The 27,951-nt window shown below is 36.3% G+C and overlaps 1 protein-coding gene across 1 annotated transcript; it reads right to left on the bottom strand.

Moving 5' to 3' along the window:
• Positions 1 to 39: 39 nt before the first annotated feature.
• LOC129266275 (uncharacterized) lies at positions 40 to 27,951 on the bottom strand. The gene is made up of 15 exons (XM_064104136.1): positions 27,907 to 27,951; positions 23,095 to 23,197; positions 22,208 to 22,335; positions 19,083 to 19,341; positions 12,933 to 13,076; positions 11,611 to 11,871; positions 10,772 to 11,065; positions 9,432 to 9,635; positions 7,889 to 8,029; positions 6,910 to 7,053; positions 5,860 to 6,009; positions 4,421 to 4,771; positions 3,056 to 3,302; positions 2,283 to 2,456; positions 40 to 1,385 (listed from the first exon to the last, which is right to left on the bottom strand). Exons 1-15 carry the CDS (start codon positions 27,949 to 27,951, stop codon positions 1,241 to 1,243), a joined length of 2,790 nt encoding a protein of 929 aa, XP_063960206.1. The 3' UTR covers positions 40 to 1,240.

The raw sequence follows: 27,951 nt of genomic DNA, 5'->3' as shown, positions 1-27,951 counted from the left end.
ATTTCACTCCATAGAATATACAAATAACAGTTCACTAACTATCATGATCATCTATTTATTAGTTTCATCATAACACTGACATCTTGCAAACTCATGTCTCTATATACAATCAGTACAAAACACTTTTTGTTGTTATTAAATCCCTATTCTGTCGTCATGATAGGTAAAAAGTCAAAATCATTATATAAAAAACAGTATAAAAATAACCCCAAAACATTTGTTTTTATACATGTACGGAGGTAAAAGAGGCGAGGTATGACGTACAGATGCATAAAAAGCTTCATGAAGGCGTTGGTGAAAATCTGTATTTGGTTATTGGAAGATATATTTAAAAAGTAGTGCATACTAAGCATTATCTAGCCAGGGAGTTTCCAATATCAGACCTTTCAAAAATGGTGCATATAAAATATCTAAAACCGGGGCGTTCTGAGGTCCCAGCTCGTGAACAGATTGATCAAAAAGCCATTGCATTTAAGGTACAATTGTCTAGCACCAGATCTGTAAAAAAACAGTGCATGGACATAAGTATTATCAAACATCTGCAGATTAGTTTACTATCTTCAGAAGTTGGTTGGTTGACTTTGTAACATTTTTTTTTAGTTCACAAGAAAAGCAATAACCTTTTTGCCACGGAGGTCAATCCATGCCTACGCACAGTAGTGTAATGAATCATAAATTTTGAGGGGGTAGGACATGTACATGGTATATGGGGAGATATTCTAACTTGTTGCGAGTTAGAAGGCAACCAGCCCCAAAATTGTACCTTTTTAAACATGAAAATCATATAAAAATTTTACATTTTTCACTTCATTTCCCCCCTATTCTTAAACCATAGATATACGGTGTAAACCCAATGTCAATTGGATTTTGTCATTATCCTTATTGGCTTTGAATAGAGTACACAGATCAAGTGGTTTTGGTAGGCAGATGGATGACTACTGAATTCTACGATTTCCATAGGCTTTTCACAGGAACCACCAGGTTCGAAATGGGTTAACCTGTTGACTGGTGAAAATTTCAATTACTAAATGCAGTGTAAAGAGACCACTTCTTATCAGTACTCAACGTGTTAACCTGTCGACTACTGAATTGTTTAATCCCCATAGGAATCGTACAGGAACCACCGCTCGCTAGTAAGCAATGGGTTAACCTCTTGACTTCTGAATTCTGTAATCAGCTTTGTACATGGACCCCCTGGTTCCAAGAGGAAACTGTTTAATATGTAGTATGAAAAATAGAATTAGAAACCAAAGAATGGATCGGCTTGGTGGAAGAGACATTCTTCGGGGGCGTTTGGAGGCAAGAAATCACTGCCGGGTCCCTCGAAACCATCGACTCCAGCTTTCATACACACAACCAACGTAGAGGGCAGGCTACCAATACACCTTAAATGAAAGAAGAGAGAGAAAATGATAAAACATCTCATTGTATTACATATACAGTGAAAGTGAAACCTATCAACAGTGACCACACAAGGGGAACACAAAATGTGGCCTTTGTACAATGTAGACAAGTGACTGCTAGCTATAGAGAGGTTCTTTTACACACAAGCTGCCTTCATGAGAATCCATTTAGTGGCCGTTTTATACAGGTGACTGATATAAACACGATCTTATGCACATAAGCTGCCTTTAAGAGAATTGATTTAGTGGCCATTATAGACAGGTACTTGCTACAGACAGGTTCTTATACATACAATATGCCTTTTATGGGATCAGTTTTAGTGGTCATTAAAGACAGATGGCTGCTATAGACAGGATCTTATACACACAATCTCCCTTCCTGGGGATTGGTTCAGGTGGCCATTATAGACTTATAATAACTTATAAACAATAGGTGCACCGCTTGGATTTACGCCTCTGTTCTTGCTATTAGCATCAAACTTAATAATCAAAACATATCTCATGATTTTGATATCTATATTGGAAAACGAGCTCTGCACATTTTTTCTAATACATATTCTTATCAAGTCTACCACTTTGGTCTATAGAGTCCACTATGTTTAGTTTGTTAGAAAACACTTTATAAAAAAAAATTGGTTCATAAATAGTTAATCTAATCACATAGGGTGGTGTTAGACCTAGCGGACATAGACAAAATAGGTGTAGCCTGATTGGAAATTAGATAAGGTGATGAATGGACTAAAGTGTAATTAGACTAAATGAGAAGTAGACAAACTTTTTTTCAACACAATGGAATTGGGGTGAGACCAAACATGAAGTAAACAAAATGGGTGTAGACCATGTGGTTATTACCGAAAGAAAAACGTGGGGGGAACCTACCTGCAATAGTCGTCTCGACCATCGTTATCCTCATCTTTCATGTACCATGTATTGGAATAGCCTGGGTCAAACCATTCAACAGAGGGGTTGGGTGAAGTGTAGGCAAGTAACTCATCTTCTTCAGACCCGGCAAGAAGACATGACAGGAATGGCCTTCCTTCCGTGCGTACAACCCTACAAACATGTGCAAAGGTAAAAACAATGAAAATCTCAGACAAAATAGGTAATTATTATAAGGATCATACGTACCTTGGGCACCTTACAGATACTTTGATTCATTTATTTCATTCTCAACATAGTTTGGCACATACAGTTACAATCATCATTTAAAGAATGTCATTGTCAACAATATATACTTACGTTCCACACAAATTTTAACATAAAAACAGGTAGATTTTCATATCAAAGTAGTTTTTTGAAGATATGTTGAAAACGGAGGGGAATGGTGAGAAGCCAGGTTTGGAGTTTGAAATTTTAGAATTTTTTTGAGAAAATGAAAAAGATTTCTACTAAGTTAAATACTTATAATTTTACTAAAGCGAATTGCCATAGCTGCTTGTTGCACGGCTCAACTTGGTGGAAGTGTAGGTTGTACACTTTAGGCATAGTGTTAAAATGAAACAAAATAAATATAAAAAAATGAGAAACTGCATTAAACTAATATGCCATTCCACCACTAAAGTCTATCTTTGTTCTGTAGGCCTATATACTTGATAACCTAAGAGACTCCAAGGGTTTTTGTGATTTCATGGACGATTGCAATGATGATGTACCTGCAGAAGTCGTTGGGGGCACCCTGGCCTTGAACGTCAACCCAACCACGAAACATTTGAATCATTCCTCGGTCTGTTATGGCGTAAGAGCGGCGGAGAAGCTCCGTAGTGTTACTGTTGTTCATATTCTGCTGTGCGGGAGATTCTTGCATAGTCGGTGTAACTGGTGTGGGAGTAGTTGCTTTGTTGGTAGTGGTCTGGGTGATACTGGTTGGCTCTTCGGGAGTCACAGTCGTACGTGGAAGACCTAAAAAACAATATGTCACAAGGATCACGGTCATCAGGAACAACTCAAGTGGCAAACTTACACGGACAAGCTCTCCCTCTCTCTCCACCCCCTTGCCACGCTGTGGACCATCAGTTTTAAAGCTAATATATACAAAGCTAATGTCAACAATAGATGTAATGGAAATTGACTGAACAACAAGAAAGATCAATCTTTTTTTCTCTCTCTATCAGCAGCAACAAAATACTGCTGGCAAGATCCACTAGCTGCTACTACTTGATCCTTCTCTTCCTCCTTCTTCTACTGATACCATGGATACCGATACTCGATCCTGTTGCTGCTGCTAGCTGATACTACTGCTACAGCTGCTGCTTTGATCATCTGCTATTAGACAAGGCTGGATCTGTGCCTGCTTCTACTAATCCTAGTCTACTGCCACCAATTATACTACTAATAATACTATTACTCTTACTAAAGCTACTCCTCATGATAATACTCAATCAGAATCCCCTGGTATGCTGCAGCTGATACTACATCTACTTAAACTAATGCTGCTGCTTTTATCGCCTGCTATTAAATAATGCTGGATCTGCCCCTGCTTCTACAAATACTTTTGTACTACTACCGCTACTATGGCTAATACTATTCTTCACAATAGTACTCCTTGAATGGTATCAATAGCTGATTTGGGCTAAATGATCATGACATGGGTCTATATCCCACCGCTGCCACCACAAGAAACGATCTGTGGCCCGTAACACAAAGCCTATCAATCTTCTACAAAATAATTTTTACGATTGATTCAATTGACTACAATGTACAATGGAACTTGAAAATCAAAGGTCGATTAACCACTGATCTTTGTGTTATGGGACCAAGCTATATGGAAATCTTTTTAAGGAATGAATTTAGGAAGACCTATGTGAATATCATTATAAATGTCAATGGGTGACGTAAATTACTGTATTAATGTTGGAAGCACAAGCTTGATTGCAACCTCAACATTCATCCTAAGGTTACATCCTCATTTAAGTTTGGTGCCATATATGCTTAAGTAAAAATTTACCTTACACCAGCACCAGAAGGTCAACACTTTAATTTAAATCACCAAATGTGAGTAAATGTGACATGTTTACTACCTTGTGGTGGAATGCAGGTGCCATCTGACATTGAAGGAAAGTTACTGCACTGGGCTGTCTCTGGCCATACATGCTGTGCACCCATGATGAAGACGGAGCACTCTGTCATGGCTGCCCGACATAGCTCCGAGCATGGCAAGGTCAATGCGTCCCCACATGATGGAAAGTAGAGCGAACAGACAAAGAGGGGTAGGTTGACCGGTGAGCATCCTAAGGCTAAGAGCGGTAAGAACTGAAACGATGCAAATTCTGCTTCTGTCGTTGACATGTGACCGAGAGAATTTGGGTAGATGGATTCCGAATACGGCAGGACCATCATGCATTGCGCCGATTCAATACCCTCGCAGGTTCCTGAAATGATTGTATAAAATAATACATTTTCACTTTAAACATTCATACATGTTTCCATTTTTTTCTAAATAATAATATAACCACGACTCTTTGCAACTATGTAAGGATATATATATTTTTGTTCTTCCAAGTAGAATTTATTACTAGAATTGCACATTTCATATCACATTTATTTCACATACTTTCAGCTGTTGTTAATGTTGGTATTTTATAATCCTTGCTTATTACATGTGATAAAGCAAAATCAAATTAACCAAACAAAAATAAATAATAAAAATAAAGAAAGAAAGCATAACCAAACACAAAGAGGGCGATCTGAAATATAAGCCATTGCAGGAATGCAAAGTAAGCTGGATCAATGAGCAAATATAGGTGCCTTATTGACAAAAATAATCCCCCATTTGTTTTTAAGGGTAAATTGTCAATTCGTCTATTGCCAACTCATCCATTCATCACATGGTCTACATTCATTTAATCAAATGCCATTCCGTCCATCAACATTTTGTCTAACAACCATCTGGTTCAACAATTTCTTTGTCTAATCACTAACTTGTCTAAAAACCATTTCGTCTCATAACCAGTTGGTTTAAAACCTATTTTCTTTTTACTAATTTCGTCAAATTAGATTATTATACCAAATGGTGTATGGACTAAATGGCTATTGGACCAACTGGTTATTAGACGAAATGGTGGGTGGACGAAATGTCAATTAGACCATGTGGATAGTGGACGAACTGATGGTAGACCAAATGGTAATTGGACGAATTGGCATTAGACCAATTGAAAATAAACCGTTTTAACTAGGGAAAAGGCTAAAAAAAATAGTAGGAAAGGAAGAACTATTAGAAAGAGATCTATATCAGAACTTCATCTGGAAAATATCCTTAGTATTGAAATAATTTGTTTTTAAATGCCACATTTGGTTATCTTTCTCCCTATCAGAATGCCTTTGATCGTGCTGCCACTGGTATTCTGGTTCAATCAAACTTGTATTATATTTATTGTCATATCAAAATGTTGCATTTGGTATTTAATTATCTGAACAGCATCAAACTTTCCAAGAACAAGAAATGTCCTATGTGACTCACTGGGTAAAGAGATGGCCATAGAATGTTTCTCGTTATCTAGTCTACAAGAATAGACACCCATGTTTTCTGCAGAGAGAGAAGGGATGCTCAGAACAGCAGTCTGTGAACCAATGTGCTCACTGTATGCAACACCCTCATTGGCAGGAATATCTGAAAGAAAAGAACAGATTGAGATAACTGACACCATGTCACAGAAAACATTCTGATAAGCAACTCATTTAAACACTTCTACTAGCTTACAATCAAAACACATCCCATCCGTATACATGTAGACACCTATGCGGAAACTCCAATCTGGAACTTTCAGATGGCAATGTACATAAAACACGCTAATCAAACGTGTGCAATATTTTGTTGTTAATAGGTACCCTGTGATACAAATATATTTTGTGTTGAAGTTCTCCAAGAAGAACTTGCTGCATATTGTCATTGTCCATTACTAGCAGGAGTTCACAGATTTTAATTTACAAAATCTCCAATTGCAGAATTGTGTCACAAATAAACACCAGATTATTCCCCTTCACATTAAAGAGACTGGTTCAGCTCTAGGTTAGTCCATTAGGTTATCATTGAGATTGTAATACCACTTGTTTTGTGGAGACCGGTTGACCCCTATGATTCATTTGATAATTATAAAGATAGGTGAGAGAGGCTTTAGCTTTCTCTTATCTGCTTAAGTCTCTCTTTTTGCCTACTACTCAAGCCATTCTACTCTTTCTGGTTCCCAGTTTTTTTAATGACTACCCCTACTCCCATATGAAATTCTCAACTTTTTAGCCTCTACTTTCTCGCCTAACACTTTCATCTCTACCTCTATCCACTTCCAGTCCTTTCTAGGAAATTACACATGATGTATTGGAAAAACATATCTGCGAATGATTGTAATACCACTAGTTTTTATGGTGACCGGTTCACCCATAGAATTCATCCATTAGATTATAATAATAAAGATTCACATCTACCTTTATCTAATTTCATAACTTTTCAGGATTTTCACACATGGTGTAATATAATGTAAAAAATATCTGTGAATGATAAGGATTGTAATACCACTAGTTTTTATGGCGACCGGTTCACCCCTAGGATTCATCCATTCGGGTCGTCTGTCACGTGATGATGATGAGCAGTAAGCAGTGACTGGGGAACCTTTTTCTTTCTCAATTCTTCCCTGGCCTGGATGTAAAGTAAGTTTATCTAGGAAAAAAATATCAGCATTAGACTTTACTACGTATAGTGTCTCATATTCCAATGCAGTGACATTATGAAAACATAATTCATCACTTTTATTTGACATTCAATTACCCAAAAGGAAAACATAGATACAAATAAAGAAATGAAGAACGAACAAACCTTTGATTGTGTGTGCAGCACATTTACGAATTATGCTGTAGGTCTACATTAATAATCATGATAATGAATGACAATATCATATTTAAAACATGTCATATTTGTAATTTGAATTTATATACGTATTTAACAAAAAGCACATTACACTGGGTGAAATTTACATTACATAATAATAGCTTACCCCCTAGACACTATTCTTTTTTGTTTAATTAATCAGAGCAACAATAATGATCCATTTATGAATTCTGGCTAAAAATATAATTCAAAATGGATTTGTCCACGACTTCACATTTTGGAGCAATTTTGCATATACTTACAAAATGTTATTTGCATAATTTTAGAAATGCGTATCTGGAGATCGCACATTTTGTCTCGAAAGTTGCCAGAGAATGGACTGACCTGGCACAAATTTTTACATTGCAGATTTATCCAAAAAAAATGTTGAGGGTGTACAGATACGAAAACCCCAGGACTTTTAGGGTTAGGATAGTTATTCAAAGTATTAGAGCCAATAACTCAAAAGAGGTAGTTGATCAGGACTGCCATAAAGTTAATTTATTTTAGTTGATATCCAAGAGTCACTTGATATCCATGTGTGTGTGCATATTGCTGTATTTTCTGCAAACCCTCATTCTTCCCGAGGTCATGGAAGATTTCCACTTTTAGAAAATTTTCTCCCTACCGTTAGAGAAGCAGTTTGCATCGGCCGCTGATGGGAATTGATCACAATCCAATGTTTCAGGCCAATTGAATCCAAATTTATTCATCAGTGGCTCACATCCAGAACGGGCAGATTCACAAAGTTCCCTACATGGTTTGATTTCTAGGTAGAATGAGAAATAAAATTATTAATTTACTTTCTTACATCCAAGTCAATTGCAAAACTTAGAACATTTATCACGTTGGTTCTGAAGATGTCAAACTCAGTGGCCCGAATTCACAAAGGTGGTTTTTAAACCCCTCGGTTGAACAAATGGTTTATGCAGATTTCCTGCATAAATTACGCTTATTTACTGCGTATATTTAAACAATATGGCCAATGCTGATGCGCGTTTCTGTCACAGTGTGCCAAATTGACACCTGTTGCCATGGTTAAGTATGCTATTTATTTATGAGTCCACTGTCTGAAGAGAGGACTCATTAATTAAAAACAGTAGACTAATGAATAAAAAAGCGAGCTTAACCATGGCAACAGGTGTCGATTTGGTGCACTATGGCAAAGTGCATATCAGCATTGGACATTTTTTTAATATACGCGGAAAATAAGCGTAATTTATACAGGAAATCTACATAAACCATGGGTGCAACTGAGGGTTTTAAAAACCAACTTTGTGAATTTGGCCAGAGTGTTTGTAGCTTTTGCAATGATATCACTACGTCATAGCACCCTTTCTTCAAAAAGAGCAACCGTCACATTCTCCCCCGATGAATGTGGCACACAAAACGGGTAGCCATTTTTTTCACATTAGTGAATTCTTCTTAGCACTTATTTCATAACTTATCATCCGTCTCCTGTGCAAGTATGTTTAGCAATGGCAGTATGAGATGATCTAAGAATTAGACCATCTGCTAGTAGACCAATTGGTCTACTGATTGTGACGTTTGATGATCTGAGAATTAGATCATCTGCTATGGTCGACCATATGGGCTTAAAGAGAAATTCCAGTAGTTGCAGTAAACACTGATTTCATGAGAAAGTCTGTAAAACAAGGCTTAATTGTCAGTATATCATCGAGGATCTAGATCTGGTACAGTTACATAAACTGAACTTTGTGAAATCTTGAAATCTACACTGAAAAATGTTCAGGCTGAAGATCCCCAACACAGATAAGCGCACGTGGGACAGTGTATAATTATTGCTTCGAATGTCGGGCCCGACGCTCTACCCGAATCCTGTGCTTATTTGCTGATTTCTCAGCAATTACACAATTTTCTTCCAGAAGCGTTTTGCACATATGTTTTATTTATACAAACAGACACTTTGGTGGTCATTTCATTGGATTCCGTACGAACTCATTTTGATATCGTTACCAAAAGTAGCATTTACCTTTAACCATCATGATGTTAGAAGATTGAGAATTAGACCTTCTGCTGGTGGGTTTAGTCACGATGATGGTAGATAATCTGGGAATTAGGGTTTAGCCATGATGGTGTTAGATGATCTGATAATTAGACCATCTGCAAGTAGACCAAATGGATAGAATAATGTTGACGCATCTACTAACCTTGATCGCTGGAACACGGTGGCATATAGACAGAACAGAGAAAATTTTGAAGATCTGGAGAACACTGGACCTGCACTAACGGTGCAAACTGATCAAGCTCTAGACCGGCATCTTCTTGTCTCTCATGGTTGAGATGGTTGGGGAATCTAGTGTACTCATACTTCATGTTGGCACACAAAGGAGCAGTTACTGGTTCACACTCATCTGAATATAGGGGATAGCATGCAATGGGTATTATTTCAATTTGGAGCTGAAATTAATCCATTGTCAAAACCGATGTAATCAATGTAAAAAAACGGTAACATAAACAGATATTCTAAGATAATGAGTTTACACCAGGGGTTGGGATACAGCTATTTGTGTTCAGCAGGCGGGTGTTTCATAAAGCTGTTTGTAAGTTAAGAGCGACTTTAAGAACGACTGGTAAACATGCTAGATAATCACCAATGAAGATTTAATTGTGAATATCATTTACCATAAGAAAGGAGCACCTACTATGGTCCAGCCCCCTGCTTACTGTGGCATCGCCCATACGTACTGTAAATTACTTTCGCACCGCCCCCTGTGTACTGTGGCATTGCCCTAGTTATTATGGCACCGGCCCCTATTCACTGTGGCATTCTCCCATGATTACAGTGGCACCGCCGATTGTTTCTTTGGCACTGAACTGCCCCATGATTATTGTGGCACCGCCCCCTCTCTTGCTGTGGCACCACCCCTTGCTTAATTACTATGACACGGCCAACCTTCCCAAGCTTACTGTGGCACTGCCCCCAAGATAACTGGACCATTTCCTACTGCTCACTGTGGCACCGCCCACTCTTTATTTTGGTATCACCCAAGCTGTGGCAACTCTCCCTCCTTATTGTGGCCACTCCCTGCTTACTGTGGCCACTTCCTGCTTACGGTGGCATATCTCGGCTAACTGTGGCACTTCCCCAAGATAACTGTGAATCTCCTACTGCTTACTGTGGCACTGCCCCCTATTTCCTGTGGCACCTCTGCCTCCTTACTGTGGCCACTCCCTGCTTACTCTGGCATCTCCCATGCTTACTGTGACACTGCCCCAAGATACCTGTGAATCCCCTACTGCTTACTGTGGCACTGCCCCCTATTTCCTGTGGCTTCACCCCATGCTGTGGCATCTCCCCCTTCTTACTTTGGACACGCCCCCTGCTTACTGTGACATGGACCATGCTTACTGTGGCACTGTCATGTTCACTGTGGAACCTCTCTGTGCTTACTGCGGCACCAATCCACACATATTGTGACACTCTTGCCTTGTTATACTGCGGCATCACCCCATACTCCATTGGGAAACAACCCTAAGTAGAACTCACCCGAAACCTGAACGTATTCCGGAACCATGACATCAACATATGGACTGCTACCCCACTCATTGAATGATCGGACTAATAAGGTATACTGTGCCTGCGTCATGAGATCAACGGTTGCCTCATCCTCTGAATCAATGACCACGGTCCCCTCGTCATCGCCATCATCATTGAAGAAGGTGACTTCAAGACCATCGAAGCTGACGTCAGGGATGTCAGGTTGCTGAAAGAAGATTTGTGCTTGAGATACAGCTGGTCTGGTGATGTTCATAATGACAGGGGCAGCTGGGGCACGGACATCTAAAATGAAATAAATAAAAAAAAACAGAATGCTAACATTTCACTTTGTGTAGAATAATATAACAGAACATTTTTTTTTAAAGCTTTCCACATATATTTCAGCCTAAATCATAGGAATATGGTCTGACCCCTTGCACTTTACACATTCATTGTGGAGCATTAAAAGCTTGAATGCTTCCTTTTGCATTTTTTCTTTAAAATAAAAATACATTACAAGTTTCAATTGTGGGAAATAAAGGATTACAAGAGAAACATTTGATAGCTTCATTGCCAGCTATTTAAGATGTTTATTTTAAGTAGCCAATATTACAAAAAGCAACAAAAAAATACAAAAAAAAGTTGACAAACTTTGGTAACAGATCTTATCTTGCATGCCTCACGGGGTATCCACCTTCTTCTTCTTATTGTTATTATACTAACGCTATTGTTATTATTACACTACTTTTACAGTAGGCCTCTTTGTTCATATTTTGAACACGATTGTGCAATGTTGCATGGAAGATAACTTGATGATTTGAAAAACTGTCTAGCATCTTTCTACTCACCCTCCACACAAACACCATCCTGTTTCTTAGATTGGTAATATCTACACGAGAAGAGATCTACTCGTCCGATTGACAATTCTTTCATGGCATCCTTGCATTCCTTGGAGATTCTCCTACACGTCTCTTTACACGGTGTAATGTTCTCTCCAGTGACTGGATCACACTTTGGTAGGTATGCCCCACAGATCAGCGGCAGAAGGTCTTCTGAGCAGCCAGAGATGATCAGCTGGGTTAGTGACGTCATATCCTGCATCATCTGTTCTGAGGGGTGTAACATTAATTGATACACTCAAAGCTTGTCTGCTGAATGGTTAATAGTATAATCTAACATTCAAATATTACAAAAGTGAAACGGTCTGTGTGTTGGTTTTTTTTCTTTTGAGCTGATCAAATTCAAATTTGAAATCTTCAGCCTTTAGATTATTCAGGCATCTAGCACCCTTTCTTGATATATATATTTTTTCATTTATCTTAAGGTTGCCAGTTGAGTAATTACTTTACAAATCTAGTAATTTAGCTTCAGACAATGATCATATTCTGAATTGTTTAGCCCATCCAATGCTGATAATAAATGTTATATTAACAACAACAAAATCTGTTTTATTCCAATGCAAAATCTTAAATTCACGACCACTTTAGGGCACACACATGAATATAATCTAATAATGAATTGGAACAGTGATATGCACTTTTTGAAGATCTACCAAAACTAAAGGCATAATATCTATAAATGATTGTGTCATGGCATGCAATAAAGTGAAAGTAAACACTATGTCAGTGATAGGTCAGGAGGCGAGGAGGGATGGGGTTGATTAAATAGTACTCATTATTAACTGTTCGTTGAGTTGGAGCTTTCTCCATTTGATGAAGAGCCCTTCTTTGATTTTTTGTTGAAAGCCTGTTTTGGCAGTATCAAGAATTTCGAACAATGAATGTTGGATGTGAGTGACGATATGGGAGTTTTTATTCTTCCCAGGGGCTCATGTTCTCGTGACTTAGAGGGACGTTTGATTCTACCAATATAGTGTGCATTACATCTTGCACCTTCAAATTGGTATATGACACAAGAACGGAGCTCCTGGGGAATGCAATCTTTGACAGTTTCTGTTAAGGATTAAAAAAAAAAAAATTTCTTGCATTTTTTTGCCATAGACTTACAGTTACACTTAATTTCAAAATTGATTGCATCTGGTGTGCTAAAGAGCCTTGGTGTTTGTCACACAATTATGTGGATACAATCATTTGTAACCTTTCTACCCGGGGTTTATCACTGACTTATGGTTGTAGACCGGAATTGATAATATATTGCATGTAACAGTTACCTGGTGTGGTATGCCCAAAGATGTTAGGAAATGATGTATGGGTGAAACCAAGCTGGTAGCATTCTGGGACTGTGACGTCATGACATGTAGGTGGTTCTTGAGGTACCTCCGTTTCCTCAATCTCATTTGCAGCATCAAGTACCCCTGCAATCATAGTATACTTATATAATATTGACTGGCTTTGAAGGAAACATCAAATATATTGCCCCAAACAGAATCATATTTTAGATGAGGGCAATATTGTTCTTCTAAAAGCAATATATTTGATATTCCCCAAAAGACAGCCAGTCAGTATTTTTATTATAGTCCAAATCAGATATCTATAACAAAAATCATGAAAATTAAGATAATTTATTCCTTAGTAACAGTATTCTTATTTTATCATATTTAGCAGCCTGGGCCTTACCATTGTGCAGAATTAAATTGTCGTGTCGCTTGCCTAGGCTAAGGGAGGTAGTCAGTCTCAGGTAGTAGTATATGGCATTGTCTTAGAAGTATGATTATGATATGTATTGTTGATGCGCGGATACATATTGAGACTGGGGGAAATAAAAAGGTACATTTTGCATCGTCTTCGGATGCAAAGTCAATATGCACAGAAAGACGGAGTAAAACATGATTACTTTACCTACATGTATCTCTTCACGATATTCATTAATTATATGGCATTATGATGTCTGATATGGGTAATAATCAATCTTAAATGCATTTCAGATATTATTATGCAGGGATGGTACATGCATTTTGAATAAAGTAGTGGGTCAGATGGCCAAAAGGTGACATAGTTGCTTCCAAATGTTCAATATATGAAGAGCTCACTTGCAAAAGGGGTTAGGTCCATTTTTCATCAAATTTGATTGTTATGTCTCAATGTATAGATTTTTAGTAGCTCTATAAGATGATACCAAAGAAAAGTTGACATTCCTATCAAAAAGTGAACTAAAATGGTAAAGAAAAATCACTTATTTTTTCAAAAGGGGTTAGGTCCATTTCAGTTTAGTTGCAAAAGGGGTTAGGTGTTCCCACAATTTTGTTTTGGAAAATAATATCTTTAAAAAAATGAAGAAAGGTAGATTTCTTTTATACCCAATTTTATAATCTCATGGTAGGGATTCATGAACATTCAGTTTCGCATAAGAATATTGCAATATGGGAGAATTGAAAAAAAATGATTTTCTTGGAGTGGACCTAACCCCTTTTGCAACCAAACTCTTCTGAATACCTCATTTGTCAAAAAGGGTTAGGTCCATTTTTCATAAGTTTCATTGTTTTCTGTCTCTAAACCTCTAAATTTTTAGTCACTCTGATGATACCAAAGAAAATTTGAAATTAAAATGAAAACGTGAATGAAAGTGGCAAAGAAAAATCACCTTTTTAATCAAAACAGACTGGATTCATTTCAGATTGCTTGCAAAAGGGGTTAGGTCCACAATAATATATATTTTTTTAAGATATAGAAAACACTGAAGACAGGTAGATTTCTTTTATACCCAATTTCATGTTCACATGATAGGGTAGTACATCATGACAATTTAGTTTCTCTTGAGAATATTGCAATAAGTGAGAATAAAAATCATGGTTTTTCTCGGAATGGTCTAAAGTGGACCTAACCCCTTTTGCAACTAAACTCTTCATATAAGGGGCAATATAGAGTTGCACAACCAAACCCCTCATTTTGATGTTAGTCTTTATCTTTTCCTCTTTTTCCTCCTCTTATCCCTTCTTTATTTTACTGCTTCAAAACCATACCCCCTGTTTTTCTGCTCCTGATATAACATTTCATCATTTTACAAACAATACAATGAAATAAGCTATGATCATTAAATTCCAACAATTCAATTTTGGCGTTTAAATGCTAATTTTATAACAATTGTACAATTTACACTACAGATTCATTTATTAAACATTTTCCCTTTTACCCTTAGATTATTTTAAATGAGACACTACTTATTTAGACAAGACCAATATGGGGAGAACTTGAGTTCAAGGAGCATTTTGGGGTAAAAGTTGGGAACCGGTCTATTTCACCTAATTTGAATGTGCTGAATCTGATAAGACCGGTTCCCAAGCCAATTTTTCATGTTTTGACCACCTAATTTGCATAAACAAAATGGCTGCCGAATTGACAATTTATAATCTTATTTCTACAATATTCTTTTATAATATTCGCTTTCACCGATATGGATACTGCAAAATCCTGCATACTTAACATGTACCATTTGGGAAAATTTGTTATTTCTGTTTGCGGCTAATTAATTATGCAAATTTATGCATATTTTGCAATATTATGCTATAATTTGATAATTACATCTAAAATGTTTATTATTTTGGGTACAAATAGCATTTGTATCATTATAATTGTTTGGCCCTTAAATATAATACTCAAGTCAATTTTTATATGTATTTTATTGTTCTTTGTTATTTCTTTTGTGTTCTTGTATTTTCTGCCATTTGCTTTGTATATGTTTGATATGAGATCTTTAAAAAACCAATATCAATGGCAGACAAATATTAAGCTTCAATGATTGAATCATTTGATAAACTTCTTTTGCCACAACTGTTAATTGTACTCAGGAACAAATACACACACATGCTCCCACACCCACACCTGTATATAGAAAGTAATATACTTGCAAGGTATAGTAGACATGCCCATTATAAAACATTGATGCTGATCCTATAATCATGAAAATTACCAAATTCAATGAACCCGTAAGAAAAGAAGAGTATAGAAGTTGGAAAACCTGTAATCATGCTGAACTTAAATTTCTTGAAATAGATATATTAAAATAATAAATTAAACGTATGATTTACGCAGTGTAGTTTATCAATCGGATATAAGTATCAGTACATTGTTCCTTGTAGCAAAATTATATCTTTGATTCAGCTCCATCAGAACTGCAATCATGCCAGTTAACCAAAGAACAATTTTTTTTTGTAATAAATGCAAAGGGTCTGTATTACTGGATCACTTACTAGTTTTTTGGTCATTACCGATTTATTTATTTATTTGGCAACGATACATTTTCCCCAAGTCAACCATCAAAGTGATAACTGAAAACCACAGCTTTTATCCAATCCTTGCCTTGGAAGATTCTTTGACGAACGATACTGAATAGAGAAGAGGAAATGATAAAAACATGGGGCTAAACACAGATAAGCTCCATGGTTAAAACATGGGCAAAACAAGGTTTCCAGCCCAGTCACTGCCCAATGCAGAACAAATTTTCACAGTGTGTCCTATGGTTAAAAAGTGCTAGAGATGCCTGTTGAAGGTAAACCAGCATGGAGACAGTTGCAGAAGTCCAGTCTAGAGGTTATCCGGTCATGGATGATATTTTCTACACCACCTCATGTAGGACAATGTCTGATCTCAGCAATTCTGTGGAGCAGGTAATGTGCAGATTGGCAGACATGTGATGTGTGTTTCTTTATGCTCATTCTTAATATCAAAGACTACGCCAAGAGATCTAACCTTGCATACTGGAGATATACATGTATAGCTTCCTCACCTATTAAGACTGGAGTTGTAGTCATAATAATTACGCATATATGGAGATGACAGAACAAGATACTTCGCTTTTTATTAAGCTCCAGGAAGTTGACCTTCATCCAACATCCAATCCTCAATGGCAGCACCAACAACAGCAGCTGCACGAACCTCTGTATATTTACCTATTTGATCAAAAGTGAGGTATACAGCTGGATGTCATCAGCATAGAAGTGTATACCAAGACCATGTTGCCACAATACAGAGCCAAGAGGAGTGATGTACAGTTTGAAGAACAAGGGACAAGGACAGACTCCCAAGGAACTCCATATCAAAGGGTAGTCACAGGAGACTGCATGCCAGTGATGAATACAGCTTCATACAGCTCTTTTGGCAAGGTAAGAGGAAACCTGTCATTGGAGTGCAGAATCATCAATTCCACAGACTGTCAGTCTCCCAAGAAGAATGACATGTTCACTGGTATCAAAACCGGTTGACAAGTTAAACATAACTTAGGCAACTGCTTTCCTCATAGAAAGAGAAATCCTGGCTCTACAATCGAAGAAATTCTCGACCTAGACTTTGATTGTGATACCTCAGACTTGCATGTAGCCTATCAGAGCTGGGTAAGCTATTGGATGCTGTTGGGTTAAATACCGATCAAAAGAAGTGGATTAATAATCACCTACAGGAACGCCAAACATGCCAGGAACCCACCATCCTCTGAAAGATATCTTTGTTATCAATTTGAAATAGTCTATCTTATGAAGATATGAAGATGTGTGAATATTAGAAGTTCGATAAATGGCCTAGAAGACATTACACAATTCCCGCGGTATTGAAAAGGTGCACTCCGAGCATTTTAACACCTGAAACAAGATCTGGTTATAGACAGCAGATTCTCTCTCAAGACAAAAGTTTAGGTTTTCTCTATGGATCTGTGACATGAGAATCGGACATATCTCAAGAACACAAACACGATGACTTCGATACGAACTGCCTCGCAGAATACTTGTACTAAATTGGTTTGATTTCAACAATTAGAGATGACTTTTATAATATGAGGCTGCCCTATCAATCAAGCCATCCAATGGAACACCAAATCGATGATAACTGACATTGATCATTCAACACCCCGAAGGTAAAGGTGTATATCAAGCTGGGGGAAGTTGGATGAAGCGGCAATCCTTGATAGGACAGGTGCAGTACTGCATTGGAAAAGATATATTATGGAGATGCACATGTTATCCGTTAATGAAGTCCAATGATAAAAAAATTGTTATTAAAAGGATATGCAGTGACTTATTCGTTGTGGAACTTTAGAACATCACAGTCTGGCTTTTAAAACACGGAAAACGGTCTAATTGATAGGTAAAATGAGAAATTAGATGGATTATATGTGGGTTCAGTTCTGAGAATTTTTGTTCAATATTGGGACAATTTGAGGAGCGTAATGGAGAAAAACACAGGACATCTCATTTTCAGCAGACGGTTTTCACTTCATTTTGCTGAAGAAAAACACACTAAATGTATATACATGTATGTGTGATCAGATTCTGTTGGTCGGGAACATAACTACTCCAAAGGATATTAAATGCAACTGATTGACTATTAGGTTGAGAATTACAGTACTGTTATGATTCAAATGTAATAATTCATCATCTAAAATTGTAAATATGAATGAATTGATTGATATCATAATTCAAGATACCATTTTATAATAAAAATATAAGCAATTAATAATGACATTCGCTTGAATACAGATAGGTTCATGAAATTCGTTGGATCTCCACCAGTGTGTTTTTAAATGGGAAGGCCCTCCGTGCAGGAGTTTACCTTTGTATGCAGATGTGGGTGCATCTGTTTATGCCCATGGATATATGCAAATAAAAAAGTGATTACATAACTAAATCATTGAAGCTAATTATTTTCTGCCATTGATAATCAATAATTTTACAGATCCCATAACAAAACATGTACAAAACAAAAGTTACAAAATACAAAGAAATACATAAGAAATTCAAAAAAACAATAAAATACATTATTATTCACTGTGATATTATATTCTAAGGGCCGTACAATTATTTATAATGATGTAAATGCTATTTGTACCAAAAATATAAACATTTGAGCTGAAATTTTCAAATTATAGCATAATGATCCAAAATATGCATAAATTTGCATAATTAATTAGCCGCAAACAAAAATATAAAGTTTTCCAGAAAGGTACACGTATGTATGCAGGATTTTGCAGTACTCATGTCTGTGAAAGCGAATATAATTAAAGAACATTGTCAAAATAATATTCTGAATTGTCAATTTGGCAGCCATTTTGTTTATGCAAATTAGGTGGTCAAAACATGAGAAATTAGCTTGGGAACCGATCTTATCAGATTCAGCATATTTGAATTGTGTGAAATAGTCTGGTTTCCAACTTTTACCCCAAAATGCTTCTTAAAGTTTATATAGGCCTCTTTTTCCAGAATGGGTCTAGTCTAATTTTCAAAATAGAAGTTAACACTTCCTCTTTGAAAAAGTGATTAAATAAAAGATGCATTTTCATTAATATCCTATCTCGAATTTGTGTAAGCCATTTCGACCTAGGCGGAAGGTTAGACTACCGGCCCTGATAAAATAAAAATACTTGATAGTATACTAACTCATTGTAGATTCAGCACATCTAGCTGGCTCCCCTGGTGGTGCTACGACAGGAAACCTCGAGCATTCAAACTGTTCTGGCCATTCCTGATCTACAGCTTGGAAGATTGGCCTGCAGGCGTCTCTTGATTCTTCACAGACGCTTCTGCATGGAGGAACTAGTACGGAGACACCGCCAATCTCAACACACGGAGGGGCGAATAACATACACACAAAGTCTGCTATGGGACCACAACCCATAGCTACTAATGGGGCTAGACTCTGTAAAAACAAAAAAATATAAAGATGTTTTAATTTGGTACGGAGACATCGACAATTTCAACGCACAGAGGAGCAATTGCCATACATAAAAATCTGCTAAGGGACCACAACCCCTAGATTCTAATGGGACTAATTCATGGTGGAAAATATTTATAAATTATTCTTCGATTTCATGTTATGACATTTGAGCCCTTTGCCATAGCTTCAGACGTGCTTTCAGGTCAAATTTCTTAAAGCACGGCTAAAATGGTTAAATGGTCAATAATGTGACTTATGCAAGAATACATCGACTAACATGCCAAAGATGTGTAGTCGTTGAATCTTTTTTTACTCAACCAAAGATTCTATTTGATAAAATGATTACTCGTACATGTCTTAGAAATCTACAGCCCCCTCTCCCCCCCCCCCCCGATGTTTTACATAAAAAGGCTCATTAGTTAGTGATACAATATCCAGCCTCGGTTGATCATGTTTTAAAATAAATATGTTACAGTCAAAATAAGATAAAAATAAATAAATGAATAAATAAATAATAATATACCAGAAAGCTTCTGACAAAAACTATTTCTTTTGTTAAACCCATTACGTTCTATGAAATAGTTATTTTCTTTTTTTACAATCGATTATACACCCTTACAAAGTAAATGTTTCATGTAAAATCGCAACATCTATCCTGTAAAAAAATATTCATATCATATCCTCCATATCATAATTGTTTTAGGGAGTACGACTTGAGAATAGTAATAAACGTATATGGGGGATTTACAGAAGTTACAAAGATACCCCGGGCTGAAAATGATGTGATTTGATAGAATGTAAAATCCGAGTAACAAAACGTACCAAAAGTTTCATTAACAATAGGCAATGAATAACAAATTATAACATTTATGCATTACGTTGGTTTTTCAGGGGGGGGGGGGCTTCTGTTATAAGAAATTATGTTTATCTGATTTTCTCCAAGAATAGAAAACAATTTATTGACTCTGGATTTAATGCGTAATCTGCTGCAACTTATTTTGTTATAACGGACATATACCATACTGATCTGGGAAATAATTGATTTCATTCAATTAAAAAAAGGATATCATCAGCCGACCCATTGGGGCATTATTAATTGGGGGAACTAGATAAAGCCTATAATCGGCGCCCATTAATTTTACATATTATAATTACAAATTCATGACGGCATTCACATAACCGATGCACAAAATATTGCCATACTTGATCATTTCATAATCGGAATCATATTTGATGACATTTTCAGTGATTTTATACTTATACTTTATTATATAAAACAAACTATTTTAAAACGGTAGTATCCGTTTGAAGGAGAGGGAAACCCTTGGGGCAAGTTACTTTGTATTAAAACAACAAAGAAATCAAAGAATACGACCAATGAAATGTCGAGAGCGATTGGATAAACCGAAAAAATATGAGTATTCGAATGTCGAAATCACTGATATTACCGAGATCCTCCAATTGGCAATGCGACCAAAACTATCCCGTTGTACTAATTCAAAGGGGTACTCCAGGCTGAAAATATTTTTTGTACAGATTAAGAAAAATCAGACAAGCACTGAATTTTTGATCAAAAGCGGACAAGGAATAAGAAGGTTACGACAATTTAAAGATTTGCATTATTTCGGTAAAATAGTTCTATGCATGCCTCCATGTACTTTCAATGAGCAAACTGATGATGTAATATCCCCACTTGTTCCTTACTATTTTAATACATGAAATTATGTTTCTTCGGGTTTTGTCCTTCAAAAACTTATGAGATTGGATTTACAACTGATTTGATACATTAGATATTTATTGCAATTTATTTCATTTTAAGGGAGACCTATCATTCACACATGTATGAAAATATGAAATAATTAATGTTTTATGTAATAACATCAGAAAAGGGAAAGTGGAGATGTGGCATCCTCAACCCATCCAAGCTCCATGACCCACCTAATGAATATTCATGACGATGTGCATATTACTGTTTTCACAAAGGTTGCTAAAATTTAAAATGCAATAATATTGTTATAAGATTTTCATGACTTTTTCAGTATTTTGCTTGGTGAATTGTAATCTATTTATTTAGATATCATTATTTTCAGCTCGGAGTACCCCTTTAAATAGTGTTTTAAAGCAATTGGAGAGTTTGTACAAGCCTGATATCACACATGTTGGTCGAATTAGTAAATCTCAACATTCATATAGTCACATTATATTCATAAGTTCATATTTTTCTGTTTTCACACTTGTTCAGAGAGTTTCGTTCTCCTTTGATATTCCGGACTTTTCGCATTTACTACGAGGAAACTCTCTACAACGCACCAATTCCTTTGGAAATGTAAGTCAAATCACAATGGAGAGCTGAAAGGCTTTTGTCGAAAGTTGGGGGGACCGCGACAGCATCGGAATCTTTGTGACTTTGGACATATTACGACACGTTTGCGATTGTTCGTCTGGTGCAAATCTTCGGATGATCTGCTGTCCCAGTCCATCAACTTTTAACAAAAGCCTCTCAGCTCTCCATTGTGATCTGAATTGCATTTCCAAAGGAATCGATGCGTTGTAGAAAGTTTCCCCGTAGAAAATACAAAAACTACCACATAGGATACCTATGATACCTAAGTGTGACGTCAGTTGCCATGGTGTCATGACGATCGTCTGTACACGATTTGCAAATGACTTTGGCTAGTCTGAAAAAAGGTTGCAAGCGATCAAATTCCGATAGCAGCCATTTTCTCCTGTGAAAAACACACGCTTTCGTTCGGCGGGTTCGTTTGTTTAGAAGCAGGCCGCCATGACACCATGGCAACTGGCGTCATCGCTGCGGTACTCTGTAGGCTCGTTATTTCCAGATGCTCACCTCAGCTGCGGTTGTAGCTTCTTCTTGTGTCATCATCCAGAGCATATTTGGAAAGATCGTTTGTGTGTACTGGACACCATTCGAGACGCACATCGGCAGGGTGAGCGGTTCACACGCACTCTGACCGCCTAGATCAAGAAGACATTATGACGTCATAAGGTGAATTTACATTAGAATTATATTTCATTGGTTTATTACAGTACCGAATAGGTAATCTCAAAACAAACAAAATTCATTTAAACTCAGATTTTTCCCCTAAAATAAAGGAATTAAACATTTTCAAAAATATGAATTGAATGCATGCTTAAACAGAAGTGAAGAAAATGATATAAAAAGATATGAAATGTGCTAATCATTCACCTTTATACTGCTACTATTATCACTATTCCATAACGTTCTGTCGTTAGACGCCTGACCTGCCTGTAGCTCCACCGTGTTTAAGACCACGTCTATAATCTGTCTCTTTTTTTTTATGTTGTAATAATTAGCTTTTTTTGGGGGGGGTGGGCGAGTCATATTCCTTCGATGTATTCGCCATAACATTACTTAAATATGTACGTAAATTAATATAAAATTATTTAAGTAGAACATTGATGCAAAAACTAATCAGCATGTGCCACGGGTGCATAAAAATGGGGGAAAGACAAACGACTCGATAAGGGCGTTCGGTCTTGGACTGGGTCGAAACTAAATCCAAATTTTGAAACCAATTAAGTTAAATTGACAAGAGTCAAATTGCTTGCGACCCCAGAATTCTTTTTAGATTGAGTCGAAATATAGCATGTTTTTTGTGTTTTTGTCTAAAATAATACTTTAATATAAATTAATTAGACTGATGCAATGTCTACTGATTTAAGAATCAGGATGAAATAACGATTAGTGCTCACCAATGATGACCGATGTTGAATTTTGCAGGGGAGGTTGCCCAGTAACAACTGCAAAAAGAAGAAGAAAAAACGAAGAAAAGACATTGAGAAAAGTGTTAACTGGCTAAATTTTAGAAACATTAACGTCAGAAGGCAATAGAATAATAGGTCTCCCTCGTCATAAGTAGGTCCATGGTGGGAGGGAAGCAAATATATGCAGGCCTATACTTATCTCATATTTCTCTTTCGATTCCGATCAACATTTTTCTTCGGTGGACTTGACCATTAATAAATGAGAAAAAAGCAGAAGAAAGAACTACTCTGCCTATTTATCTTTTTCTTTTTTTCATTTGGCGTCAGTACATGAGTTCTTCACAAAGATTAATCCCAATGTGTCGGCGAATATATCTAAGCAACATCTTTGTTTTCAACTTAATTTAAAAGTAAAAGTTAAACTAGTGTTGTGATAGTGAACGAAAATATCTCATTTTGTGACCCAAAGTACGCACGGATGGGGGAAATGTTTGGACGCACCCTGTAAAATTTGAAAACCTAGGCCTACTGCATCATGGACTTGTGCTTTCCTTTAAAGGACAAGTCCATCCAAATAAAAAGTTGCTTTGAATAAAAAGAGAAAACACCAACAAGCAAAACACTGAAAATTTCATCAAAATCGGATGTAAAATAAGAAAGTTATACGACATTTTGAAGTTTCGCATAATTTCACAAAATAAATGCACATCCTGGTCGGTATGCAAATGAGGAAACTGATGACGTCACCTACGATTTCTTTTGTATTTTATTATATGAAATATGAAATATAATAATGTTTAATTCAAACAATAAAAAACAAAATAAATAGTGAGTGAGGGACATCATCGACTGTCTCATTTGCATGTCACTGAGTTGTGCATATCATTGTTTTGTGAAAAATAAGCGAAACATTAAATTGTCATACCTTTTTTTTTTACATCCGACTTTGATGAAATTTTCAGTGTTATGCTAGTTAGATATTTCTCTATTTATTTCAATAAACAGAAGCCTCCTCCATTCCCAACTTGATTGCATGATAAACCTTATTATATATTATTTATACGTAGAAATTTATTGCTTTAATTAAACCACGATATACGAAATCAAACATTACATTGCAATCGTTGGAAATTGAAACAAATGATATTACATAAAATGAAAGAATGCATTGATTGCGCACCCGTGATTATTGTTTTTATATATGTACTTTTTTAAATATACATTTTTCTCTTGTAATTGTTTTTTGGGCGGTACGAAATGACCACCATTTTGAAGTCCTGACCTTCATTTGCCTGTCAAACTTTTTCAGGCAGATCCACCCCCGTTAAAGGGGAAGTTCACCCTGAAGAAAAGTTTGTTGTAAAATAGCAGGAAAAAAAAATATTACGGCGAAGGTTTGAGGAAAATCCGTTAAGGATTAAGAAAGTTATTAGAATTTTAAGTTTTGGATTAATGACGTCATAGACGAGCAGCTGCCCCACATGTTATGTAATAGAAAATGCATGAATTTCATTTTTTTTAATGGTTCCTGATGATTTATTTTTGTTTTCTGTTCATGATCGGTTGTGAAATGATTTGTCTAATGATATACAAAAGGTACAATAAAAACAATTTAATTTTCTGAGAAAATGACATTTCATTAATTTTTACCATACGCTCTGTACATGTAGGAATGCCGCTCGCATATACGTCACAAATCAAATGATTAAACTTTTTAATTCTTCGTTTGATTTTTCTCAAACCTTCGGCAATATTTTTATATTATTTTTCTGCTATTTTTACCATAAACTTTTTGTCAGGGTCCGCTTCCCCTTTAAAGTCTGACTCTGGATCCACGTCTCATAACGGTAAATTGCCAATTCGTCCATTGCCAACTCGTCCACCCACTACATGGTCTACCTTCGTTTAGTCTACCATTCCGTCCATCAACAGTTCGTCTAACAGCCATTTGGTCCAATAACCATTTGGTCCAATCAACACTTTGTCTAATCACCAGTTCGTCTATTACCATTTCGTCTAATAACCAGTTGGTCTAATACAGATTTTATTTTCATTCGTATTGTACAACTAACACTTCGTTTATATGAGACCAAATGGTTTATTGACTAAATGGTTATTGGACGAACTGGCTATTTGCATTATACTATATGAAAGTAGACCATGTGGTCAGTGGACGAACTGATGTAGACCAAATGATAGTAGACGAGTTGGCAATTGGACGAATTGGCATTGGACGAATTCGAAATAAACCCTCATAACATGCATAAGATAAGAGGCTCGTAACACAAACGTTATTGTTTGTCCAATTGTTCTCAGACATTCGTTAATCTTATTCTCTGAATTCTTTTTGGTGCCTTCATTTCTAAGCTTACTTGTTTCAAGGGTTCCATTCAGCTTTATAGGTCAAGTCCACCCCAGACGAATGTTGATTTGAATACAAAAATCTAACAAGCATTACGCTGAAAATTTCACCCGAATCGGATGTAAAATAAAAAGGTTATGACATTCTGAAATTTTGCTTATTCCTCCCCCCAAAAAAATATATATTTATATATAATGCACAACTCAGTGAAATGTAAATTAGAGAGTTAATGGTGTCCATCACTCACTGCTTCTTTCGTTTTTTGTTTGAATTGAACAATATTTTTTAATTTACAATATTTTTACAAAATTGACAATAATGTAAAACTTGACTAAACTTATTGTTAAACAATGTTAACTCCACATGTTCAGAGAGGAATAAAACACGATTTCACATGACAAGGTGGAGAAAATCAGAATATTTCATATTTCATATAATAGAATATAAAAGATATAGTGAGTGGATGACGTCATCATTCCCCTTTATTTGCATACCAACCAGGATGTGCAAACTGTTATGTGATATTAAAGGACAAGTCCACCCCAACAAACAGTTTATTTGAATAAAAAGAGAAAAATCCAACAAACATAACACTGAAAATTTCATCAAAATCGGATGTAAAATAAGAAAGTTATGACATTTTAAAGTTTCGTTTAATTTCACAAAACAGTTATATGCACATCCTGGTCGGTATGCAAATAAGGAGACTGATGACATCATCCACTCACTATTTCTTTTGGATTTTATTATATGTAATATGAAATATTATAATTTTCTCCTCATTGTCATGTGAAACAATGATTAATTCCTCCATGAGCATGTGGAATTAGCATTGTTTAATACTATTATGGTTCAGTCAAATTGATCCATATTTTTCAAATCTGTAAAAAATTAAATATTGTATAATTCAAACAATATAAAACAAAAAGAAATAGTGAGTGAGGAACATCATTGACCATCTCATTTGCATGTCACTGAGTTGTGCATATCACTGTTTTGTGAAAAATAAGCAAAAATTTAAAATGTCATAACTCTCTTATTTTACATCTGATTTTGATGAAATTTTCAGCGTTATGCTAGTTTGATTTTTCTCTATTTATAAAGTCAACATTTTTCTTGGGTGGACTTGACCTTTAATAAGCGAAATTTTAAAATGTCATAACTTTATTTTACATCCGAATTTGATGAAATTTCCAGTGTTATGCTTGTCGGATTTTTCTCCGTTTTCATTCAAATCAACTTTTATTGAGGTGGACTTGTCCTTTAAAGAATAAACAACAAAACATATGGGGTAGATCCAATCGCAAATCGCACAGTTGTGAGAGAGGATCTAAGTCAATCATCACAGTGGGGAAGGCTACTAATCACATACATGTGGGTCTAGTTAGCGCGAACCTGTAACCCTCGACTTCAAGCCTCATGTGAAAGCCAGGTCTAAAGCCTCTGGGTCAATCGTACTTCGACCAGAACACAAGCCCATGCAAACTGGCGTTGGATAAACGGAGAAAGGGTAAACAAGTGGAGAGAGGCGCAAGTTTCGTCGAAATGGGATTTTAATTTTGACGAAGTTTGGCAGCAGACTCTTCCTTTCTGAGATTTGTGCAATTCACAGAGAGGGCCTCTGTTAACACGCTCCATCATTATGTATCTTACGAAATCTATACACATACAGGGGCCTGGAAACAGTTTTGAACAGGTGGTGCTGATTTTTTTTCCTCGGATGGGGGGTAAAAGCAAAAATTTGAATTTAAACAACAAAAAAAACAAGGTTTTACCCCCCCCCCCCATGATGGTAAAAAGTAGTTTTTTCGTTCAGAAATCAATTTGAGTGGGATTTTGGCATACCAAACTGCTTTCATGGGGTGCTGCATTCTATGCTGTATCTCAGCATACCCGGAAAAATCAGCGCTTCACTGGGCCTTGCATGCTGTAGGCGTACATGTAGGACCTATGTGATATACCAATATACCAAAAACATGTTGAGCGCAATCTAAGGTCCTCCACTAAAATCTGGCCAGGCTCCTAACCCACAATGCAACATTGTGAACAGTAATAATGAGTAAAGTATTGTGACATAGGCCGGCTGAAATGATAACTACCCATTTCATACTCCGATATTGATGTTCCAAACAAGGTAGGCGTATACATACAGCTGAATAAGAAGGTCTACTTTTTCATCTCAAACTAAGTTTCGTTTTCTTTGTATCACTAATATTTACAGGTGGTATGTATACTTTTAAGCAAGGCCTTACCAGATAATAATTACGCCCTAGAAATGTAATATCTTTCAATCATTCCTTTCTATTTTATAGCAAACGGTAGGATGAGTTTCCCCCTTTAATTTCCGCAATGCGTGGTGGGTGGGCTGGCCTCCGCCGTACAGGTAACGAAGATTTACTTGACCCTCTCAGGTCTTTTCAAAACATCTCTCTTCTTACCTGGATCATGCCTGGATTGATGTCTTGTAGAAGACCTCCCAACAT

Source organism: Lytechinus pictus, chromosome 8 (assembly GCF_037042905.1).
Source record: "Lytechinus pictus isolate F3 Inbred chromosome 8, Lp3.0, whole genome shotgun sequence".
Taxonomy (NCBI): Eukaryota; Metazoa; Echinodermata; class Echinoidea; order Temnopleuroida; family Toxopneustidae; genus Lytechinus; species Lytechinus pictus.
This window is presented reverse-complemented; position numbering and strand designations above follow the sequence as displayed.

Excerpts from the sequence above, each read along its gene's own strand:
- LOC129266275 (XM_064104136.1), bottom strand. The coding sequence starts at position 27,951 with ATGTTGGGAGGTCTTCTACAAGACATCAATCCAGGCATGATCCAG. Across the intron at positions 11,872-12,932 it reads CTTTGGGCATACCACACCAG|AACAGATGATGCAGGATATG; the intron begins GTAACTGTTACA and ends TACACCCCTCAG. Across the intron at positions 2,457-3,055 it reads GCCCCCAACGACTTCTGCAG|GGTTGTACGCACGGAAGGAA; the intron begins GTACATCATCAT and ends ACATGTTTGTAG.